This window comes from Pezoporus wallicus, unplaced genomic scaffold (genome assembly GCF_028554395.1).
Source record: "Pezoporus wallicus isolate ANWC-B61680 ecotype Strahan unplaced genomic scaffold, APGP_CSIRO_Pwel_v1 contig_7853, whole genome shotgun sequence".
NCBI lineage: Eukaryota > Metazoa > Chordata > Aves > Psittaciformes > Psittacidae > Pezoporus > Pezoporus wallicus.
In genome coordinates, this window is record NW_026641765.1 from 729,997 (window position 1) to 739,234 (window position 9,238).

Sequence of the window (9,238 nt, forward strand, 5' to 3'; positions counted from 1 at the left end):
GAATGGATTAGGGGTTGCTTTGTGTGCTGCAGACTGCCCCACTGCTGGGACATCTATTGCATGGCAGCTGGGTTGCTGCCTTTCAGGGCTTCAGGCTCTTAAGTAGAAGGAGGAAAGTTGTCAGTGAGAATAACTGCTGCAGCTCAAGAAGCAAACAGTTTTGCTACTGCTGTGTGTGAGTCACAGCCAGAATTTCTGCCATAGCAGGGGCTTGAAGGTTGGCTCCCTTCTAAATGAGGATCCATGTTTGTTGCATTACCTGTTGGGTATTCAACAAAACTCTGTCAGAAATGTTTGTGTTTGTTTCTCTTATGTCCACTGTATGAGGCAGTGGTTTAGGATATTATGAAATGACTCACCGCATTGCAAACCACAGCATAATTTGCAGCTGTCTTCCACCTAAGAGCATATTCACTACTCAAAAAGTTTATTGCTGTGATTCATTGCTTTATAAATGACTTTTTTGGTGCTGGATTGGGAATGTTTTTCTTGCTGTGCCAAACCACTAGTTTAATTCTGGTTTCTTTAATTCAGGGTAGCATTCAGTGTTCTGTAATATTTCCTTTCTCCATGCACACCCAAAGAAATGTGTGCATTCCCATGGGAATTTTCCTTTGGATTCCTGTATGATCCACAGCAGAAGCCAGTAGCTCATTTTGTTGTCTCTTCCATCTGCCAAATGCTTCTGAAATGTCTCTGTGTAAAAACTGGCAGATGCTTAGGGATAAATCTGAAATGCGCTCATAATCTGTTTTAGTAAAAACCTGTTGGCCAGAAGCTTGAAAGGCTTTCACAAGCTTTATTGGTGCATGCAGCTAGCAGTGACCTATGTACTGCATGGACAAAAACATACCCTTAAAGTGAGATGAAAGAATCTAAATATAATCACCCGATAGTAAGAGTAGATGTAGGTGTGGGTAAGTTTCCATTACTGAAACTCTTCTTCTGTTAGTGCTGCTCTGCCAAACCTCTGTTTTGTGCTCTTAGCAGAGGGAGAGTGGCTCTGATTTGAGGTGGCTGTACTCAGCTCTTGTGCCAGGCAGAGCACTCAGGGCTAGAAATCCTGGAGGATATTACTGCCCCTGAGTACTTGCAGTTGCAGCCAGAGGAATGGGTTTGTTTAACCAGACTGAAATCCTGCATCCCTACCCCTGTTACTTCTGTATCCTGGGGGCTAGCACTCTGCTTGGCAGAGCTCACAGTTGCTTTGGGTTGGCAGTCAGTCAAAGCTGGGTGTTGTGCTCTGCCTGCAGCCGACACAGCAGCATAAATGCACTGTTTGTTGTTTCTTTCCCTAGGTCCCTGATAACTTCCTGCCCCCAGTTCCCATCACATCCCCCATCATGAACCCGCTGGCAGATCCTCAGTCCCAGATGCAGCAGCCTCCAGCTCCAGCAGCACCGGCCGGTGCATCCAGCTTCCAGCTGCCGCACGTGTCTGCAGGGCAGCCAGTGCTGCAGGGTGTCTGCCCACCTGCTTCCCAGCCCCTGGGGCCAGCCAGCATGCCACCCACTGCTTCCAAAACCAGTACGGAGGGGGCCCCTGGGGCTCCCATTGGCAATGCTATCCAGGTAACATAGCTCCATCACTGCACCCGTTTGGTTTGTTACATCAGCAGAGGCTGTTGGCCTGGTATTTCTTACACCTCCAAAGTGTAATGCAGACTTTTTAGTCACTAGCTTTGCACCACGCTGTCATTTTGCTACTGTAATCACCTAGGCACTACCTCTTGGCAGTTAATACTCAGTATGGACCAACAAGCTGTTTTCTTTTGCAACTTCACAGCTCTCCAAAGGGAGTGACAGCAGATGCTGATAACGTCACCTCCGCACTCCCAGAGGGGAAGAAATAGAAGTTGTGCCAAGCTGGCTAATAATGCCACTTGGTTTAGTTGAAAACCACATGTGGTCACAGTGACCTGGAAAAAGCCTCACCTGCTCTCTGTGTTTCTCAGCATGTGCAGGCACTGCCAACAGAGAAGATCACCAAGAAGCCCATCCCTGAGGAGCACCTTATTCTGAAGACTACGTTTGAAGCTCTTATCCAGAGGTGCCTGCTGTCTGCCTCTGATCCGGTAGGTCTCTCTGGTGTTCCCAGAGCACCCCTGTGTTTGGGTGGATAGGCTGGTACCCGCAGCCCATCCAGCTGTCAGAGCCTCCCCTGAGATAGCTGCTTCCTTCTGACAGCTGCTTTGAGCACCACAAGCAATGTACAGGAAAGCTGCATGCACATAAGAATATGGCAACCTGGGGCTAAAGCACAGCCCAGCTGCCCAGTCACTTTGAGTCTGGTCCTTACAGCCCTTAGCATGGGCAGAGCAGGATGCTGTTCTTTATGGGCAGGAAATTAACCCACTGCAGCCCTCTCTGCTGTTCTTTTCTAAAGAGGAGGGTTGGAATTGGTTACAGTTGAGGTTTTGATGTTGATGGTTCAAAGAATAAACAAGTACAAAGGGCTGTCCTTCCTTCTGTTAGGTGATCACTGTGGAGGCTTTACCTGTGCTTAACTGCTTCTTACTTCAGAGCAGGAAGCAGCTGGTATTATGCCAGGTGTGAGCCAAGGCTCACATGATAACATGCCTCAGATTTTGTTCCGTAAGCTGTGATTTGCAACAAACTCATTTCAAAAGGGAACAGTAGGTATCAGAGAAGTGGAAGGTTATGAGCTTTAATGTGACCACTGAAGCTGGATAGGAAAAACCTCTTCCGTAGCAGTCAGTACTTTGTAAATGAGCCGTCTGCCTCAAAGCTTCTCATTTCTTTACAGTGGTCAGTAAATAACACACTGCCCCAAAGCCCAGATGCTGACTCTTCAGTTTGTCCCTGCCACGTGCTGAAAGGTGGATGATGAAAGACAGGCTGGTGGTGTACTGAGGGCTTTGTGAGCTAAATGTGCTTGGTCAGCAGCACAGACTCTCACTGTTGTTATGGTGACTGGGAGCTGAGGGCTCTGTGGCAGTGGCTGTGGGAGTATATTGGGCATAAGGTGTCAGTTCTGTGTTATGTCTGCTGTACAATACAGCTGGCTCTGTAGTTTAGACTTGGGATCTGCATATACATACTTCTTTTCCCTGTGGATCTCAGCCCACAAGTTTCAGGGTGGACTCACCCACGCACTCCTTTACAGAAACTTTTTGAGGCCAAAGACCTTTCTTTGGACAGACATTACAAGGTTCAGTGGCCTTTGATTACTCAAAATTCTTTCTTTAAAGGTTAGGCTGTTGAGTGCAGGGATAGAAGTCATATACTGTGTGGACACATTCACCTGTTTTTCCTCCGAGTGCCCCTTCTCCCAGACACAAAGAAGGCAAAAGCATTCAGTTCACATCTACACCCAAGAGTTCTTTTCTGCTCTGTCAACACTTTTTGCTTGCTTCTTAAGTTTGATTTTCTTAGGCAGAGCAAGTGCTTCCAGCATGCAGCAGTGAGAGAAACCACTCTGACTGTATACATAAGTTACTGTCAGAACAAACGCAGGCACTACTCAGTTAGAATCATAGAATAGTTAGGGTTGGAAAGAACCTTAAGATCATCAAGTTCCAACCCCCCTGCCATGGGCAGGGACACCTCACACTAAACCATCTCACCCAAGGCTTTGTCTAACCTGGCCTTGAACACTGCCAGGGATGAAGCATTCACAACCTCCCTGGGCAACCCATTCCAGTGCCTCACCACCCTAACAGGAAAGAACTTCTTCCTTATATCCAATCTAAACTTCCCCTGTTTAAGTTTTAACCTGTTACCCCTTACTACAGTTACTACATTCCAAAGGGGACAATGGAAACAGGAAGCAATGAGTGAGGAGAACTAACAGTTTGCACTTCTTTCACCTTATTTGTTTTGGCTGGATAGATGTGTTGCTGTTTACTAAAGACAATTTATTCTTCTTTGCCCTAGCTGGCCATCTGTAAAATGAAAATATCATGTACACCCTTACACAGGTTTTGAAACGACTGTTCCAAAGTCATGTACCTGAGAAAGTTGGCCAATACAAAAGAATTAGCCAGTTTCTTACCTGCTTCTCCTGGGGCACAAGTAAAAGTACAGTTTCTTCTTACTTGTCTCAGTTTCTTGGCAACATAACTACTGCTTGAGGGGTTTTCCACACATGGCCGGAGATACACGTGCATGTTCTCCTTTACGCCCTTTGCCATCTGAACAGCTTTCTTAATTTCCAGCACAGCAGACAGCCACCAGTCCGTCTTTATCCCGAGCTAGAGCATTCCCTTAGGTTTTGTTATTTTCTCTCTGGGCAATTATTTAATCCGGGGAAACATTTCCAGTTGCCAGGGGAATGGCACTGTCCTAGAGAAGATGGATTGATGTGTGTACTGATTTAGGAGTGTACTTGTGCACTGATGTCATTTCTACTGTTGTTTACCACCAATTTTTTTGTGCTTCTGTGATTGTAACCTTGATGCTTTGTTACTGTTCTATTATTCTGGATTTAAATCTTCAATTTTGGTAGCTTTTTGTTTAAAAAAACATGGAAACACCAAGGATCTATAAGAACAGTTTGGGTTAAGCTGTTAGGGTTTTTTTCTGTTGACAGCAAAAGCTTATAAACAAACTCTGGGTTTTACTAATCACATAATGAAAAATATTAGGATTTGCCATAAATGATGACCAGGTTGTACATACTTAGTATTCAGTGACTGCATGTGCCTTTAAGCTCTCATTGACATTGCTGGATACTTGATTTCAGTAATAACTTTATTCATCTATCATGCTTTGCCAGTAAGCCATAGAAAAAAATGATGGTGGAACTTGGAATTCTGTTACTTTCCATATCTTATATGCCAGTGGCTTTTGGGATACCCTTCCACAGTTTACTGTTCCCTGTAGCTAACTAGAGCAGTTAAATGTGGAGAACTACAGTGATATCACGTGGGGTTTTTAACTAGCAAAATCAGGAGAGAAAAGTACAGTGCAAAGAATTCAAACTATGTGTAGGGAAAATGTTGTTGAGAAAGGACTTTATGTTCCGTGTGGACCTTTTGCAATGATACCAGATCAATATGGTGTTCATAAAATCACTGTGGTTTAATTTACCTATTTCTTGCAGCAAACCAAGCGGAAACTAGATGATGCAAATAAACGCCTGGAGTTTCTGTATGACAAGCTAAGGGAACAGACAGTAAGTTCTGGTTTACTTCCTTCTCCTCTGCACCCCCAGCCTCCCATCAAATACTGCAGATACGGTCAAAAATTTCATCAGTGGTGCAGACCCCTCTGCAATATGTAGCAGGGGCTTGTTCTTTCTTCAGAAGTGTGCTTCAAATCCATGTATTGTATGCTTCCATGGCATGGGGTTTGGAACTAGATAATCTTAAGGTCCTTTCCAACTCTAAATATTCTATGATTCCGTGTATTTCCCAGAAACAGCTATGTATAGTACTTGCTGTGCAGACCTTAGTGTTTTGGGGTTATGTCATGAGTTTTATGTTGCTGTGCAGGGACTGTGCTGAGCCAGAGAGCATTGCTCCTTGCAATTGGAGGCATTAGGTGAATGCATCCAGAGGGTCCCTGTCCCCAGGTGCTGGTAGAATGAGCCAACACAGCAAGTGCCCCTGCTCCCACCAGGAAGTGAGGCATGCAACATGAGGTCAGAAAGAAACAAAGCAGAAGATTTAGGTGTTGGAGGCTCCCTGGCTTCAGTGGAAGGGAGATGCTGAAAATCTGGTAATTTTTCCAAAGTGTTTCTGGAGGTCTCTGGCAGAACAAAGGGCTTAGAGCTCTTAGTACCTTAGGATTAGATACTTGTCAGGCCACCTTTGCTGAGCAGTGAACCTTATGTAAAGGCTTGAAAGCTCAGTAGGTCTTTCATGTGCCAGAGTCTGTCAGGGCAGGTCTCATACCTCAAGGAATTGCATCCAGGAGCTAATAGTGAAGGCTAGCAGGGCTTTGCAGTACTGCAGAGAAGGTATGTTCTGGTTGAAGTCTGCTGTTACTGTACCCAATATGGTACAGCTCAGGAGATGGCTATCTTTAATGGAACCAATTGACGCACTTTGCTGAGGGCCAGACGTTACAGTTGGGATTTTTCTAGCACTCATGTATGTACTGTTTGTTTCTTTCTGCTGACCTGCTTTGCCTGGCTTCCTTGCAGCTCTCTCCAACCATCGTTACTGGTTTGCACAATATTGTGAAGAGCATTGAAACCCGCAACTACCAGGAAGGACTGAACATCCACACACACATAGTCAGCACCAGCAACTTCAGTGAGACCTCTGCTTTCATGCCTGTTCTGAAAGTTGTCCTCACCCAGGCCAACAAGCTGGGTGTCTGAAGGAACCCTACATTTGCAAAGCCCTGAGGGTTGCTTGTCCAAAGAAGTGCATTTCTACAGCAAACATGCAGGAAATGGACCAAATGCTAGTTCCTCATGGCACGTCACAGTAGAGCACTGACAAATGGCATTACACTCTCCCTGCAAAATACTTCGTTCTAGGAGGGCCATGGAGCCCTGGTGCTTTTCTTTTTATTTTAATCTTTTTCCCCATCCCTAATGATTCTTGTCTACAAATAGTATATTTAATGAATTATGCCCCATATTGTCAATTTTTAGATGCATGTTATACTGCTTAACAGTGGCTTTTAACAACAGATATATGTGTTAAAACAACCAGATAGGTTGTGTATCAGACCCTAAACCAGATTATTGCCTTCCAGCAGATTAAAGAGTCTGATTGTATTATAAGTGTATTTGGTCTTTCATTTTATGAAGCTGCTTGCAGTTCTGTTATTACCGTTTACATGTTCAAGAGCTTAATTTTGCACTGGGGCAAATGAGCAAAATAAAGGCTGATGTGATATTTTCAATAAATGTTAATTTATTAAAATGTGTCTTTTATGAAGTGCAGCTTGGAGATTCTGAACCCAGAGCACAGTGGGCAGCTTTCTGTTGCAACCTGAGTATGAGGATGTTTATTTTTTTACCTCCATGCTCATCACTAAAAGCTGTGTTTAACATTTATACTGAGTAAGAGATTCACATTTCAAAGAAAGGTTTAGCAAGGACTCCAAACACAGCTGTGTGTTCTTTAAAAGCTCAGAGAAGAAATAATGCAGAGTGGCTTAAGCCACCCGTACAGACACATGGGTATTTTGTGTGTAAACAAGGTGCAAATTGTTTCATGCAGTCTCCTGAACCTGAAGGTTGCTGCCTCTGCTTCACTGTTAAACTGTTAGCATGCTTCTGATGGCCCTTGGCAAGTTGGGTCAGGTGAGTTTCACAGTGTGTTGTCCTTTCCTGTGGCACAGCTGAAGCTGGCTTTAAGTCTAAGAAGAACAGCAGCTGGAAGAAACTTCCAGGTTTTGGGGCCTTTTTTTGTTTTTAAAAAGGTAGTTCTGCCCAAAAACTACCTAAAATATCAGTGCCTGTGGCATGTAGGTTTGGCAGTACCTACTGGAAGAAATATTATAAATAACAATGCAAATCATTGCTGGCTTCTATGATTTAAACTGATTATGAGCTACAGATTTGTCAGGCAGAACTGTTCCATTCCTCTGAGAAAATTGAGCTTAATTTTATTTCCTTCCAGCCTTTTCTAAATAAGCTTTTATAATTGGTGAACATAAAGAACCAATTTGGACTGGCTTTGTTTCAGGAGTTTAAAAACACAATTGGAGTAATTTTTTCCCTTCAATCTAGACTATAGGTTTCTAAACAGTGTTATAAGTATATTGTATTCCACTCCTGTTATGGGGAAGGTTTGAAGATATCCTTTATTCATCTTTGCTCCGCAGACTCTGGTATTGGCAGAATCACATCAAAAACGCAAGTTTGTTAATGCTGCCAGAAACTGGTAGTAAGGAAACAGCAGACTACCTCAGTGGGAGAAACTCACCAGCCCCACTCCTGAGTACTCAAACCACATAATTTACTCAATGTTGCAGCACTTTCTCGTGCAGATGAGAAAGGGTGCTCCACCTTTCATCCCCTTGGACTGCATCCTGCATGCTTGAGATGAAATGCTGGGGCCCTGATAACAGGGAAGACAGGATAAAAGCAGCTGCACAGAAGCAGGAATGTTACCATCTGCAGCAAAAGCAGAATTCCAATGGCTTAGTTGCCTGGGATCTCTGCACGCATGGAAATATCTGCTCCTTATGAATATGACCTTCAGTATTGGTGCCTCAGAGCAAATGGCATGGTGCAGCCACAGAAACTTACAGCCTTATCTCAATTCAAGGTGAGAAAGAACAACTTTTAAATTAGGGATACTTAAAAGGTAAATGGGAATTTAAAAAAAAAAACCTCAGTAGGTTTTGTATAAGCCTTCATGATACTTCCATCCATGTAAAAGGGTATGCCAAGTGAGAAGGGACAAACAAGGCAGGTAGATGCTGGTGACCAAAGAGTTTAACAGGAAGAAGCTAAGCTGCTTGTTCAGCTAGTGAAGAGCACATGGAAATCAGGCTGACTGGAACTAAAGAGCAGTGCTAGCATGAGAACAAATGTGGTATGAGCTGGCCACAAGTAAGCTTGGTCGGGAAATTGAAGTCAAAGTCAGAAACGGTGTTTTTTCAGTGGGGTGATAGTATCTTTGGGTACTGTGATGATGCACCACCTGCCTGGACTCCATACATCAACAATCACCGTCCTCAAGAGCTTGGGACTGGACAACTGCACTGCCTAAGTACGTAACAGGAGTGGATGTGAAAATCTGCTGCTTCTCTCCTCAGAGCAGGTGCGACGAATAATAATAGTTAACTAGTTATGCTGCCGTCTGTTCATATCTTCAGGGAATGCCAAGCAATTAGCCACCCATCTGATGTTATAAATGCAAATGGCCATCTTTGTTTACAGAAGGCAATGAAGCCCTGCCAATTTACAGTGGTAAAGAATTTGGCCCTGAAGCCTAGTTTTGATCTCGCTGAATGAGAAGATTTATACCATGGTGTTAACGCCAACCGAGCTACTCCTCTTTGCGGCCCCCCCCCCCCCCACGGCTGCAGAATTACCAGAAACGGGGATGGAAGGAGATTCAAGGATGTAATCTGCAGCATCGTGGGTCTTGTCCAACAGCAACTGGCACAAGGAGGTATCTTGCTACTGCAGTTACCACCATCGAGGCAAAAGCACCAGGAGGAGAGTTTGTGGGAAGGGGCAGTGTTAATGCAGTTCTGCTGCTAGGGCAGTACTGTAGAGCAGGCTGTTCTGTGGGAAGAACATCTAAATACAGTACTTGAGTGAAAACCTTTTTCTGCCTGTAAAGCTTTGTAATGGATTTACC

At 44.2% G+C, this 9,238-nt stretch overlaps 1 protein-coding gene across 19 annotated transcripts in view; it reads left to right on the forward strand.

The window, feature by feature from the left end:
- Positions 1-6,693, forward strand: part of SEC31A (SEC31 homolog A, COPII coat complex component) — a 43,320-nt gene extending 36,627 nt beyond the window's left edge. For all 19 annotated transcript variants that reach the window (XM_057425270.1, XM_057425273.1, XM_057425275.1 and 16 more), the window contains 4 exons: positions 1,299-1,571; positions 1,955-2,074; positions 5,065-5,136; positions 6,109-6,693. In XM_057425270.1, the coding sequence (XP_057281253.1) occupies positions 1,299-1,571; positions 1,955-2,074; positions 5,065-5,136; positions 6,109-6,288 (645 nt within the window). In that variant the 3' untranslated portion in view covers positions 6,289-6,693. The remainder of the gene's footprint in view (positions 1-1,298; positions 1,572-1,954; positions 2,075-5,064; positions 5,137-6,108) is intronic.
- The last annotated feature ends 2,545 nt before the right edge of the window (positions 6,694-9,238 follow it).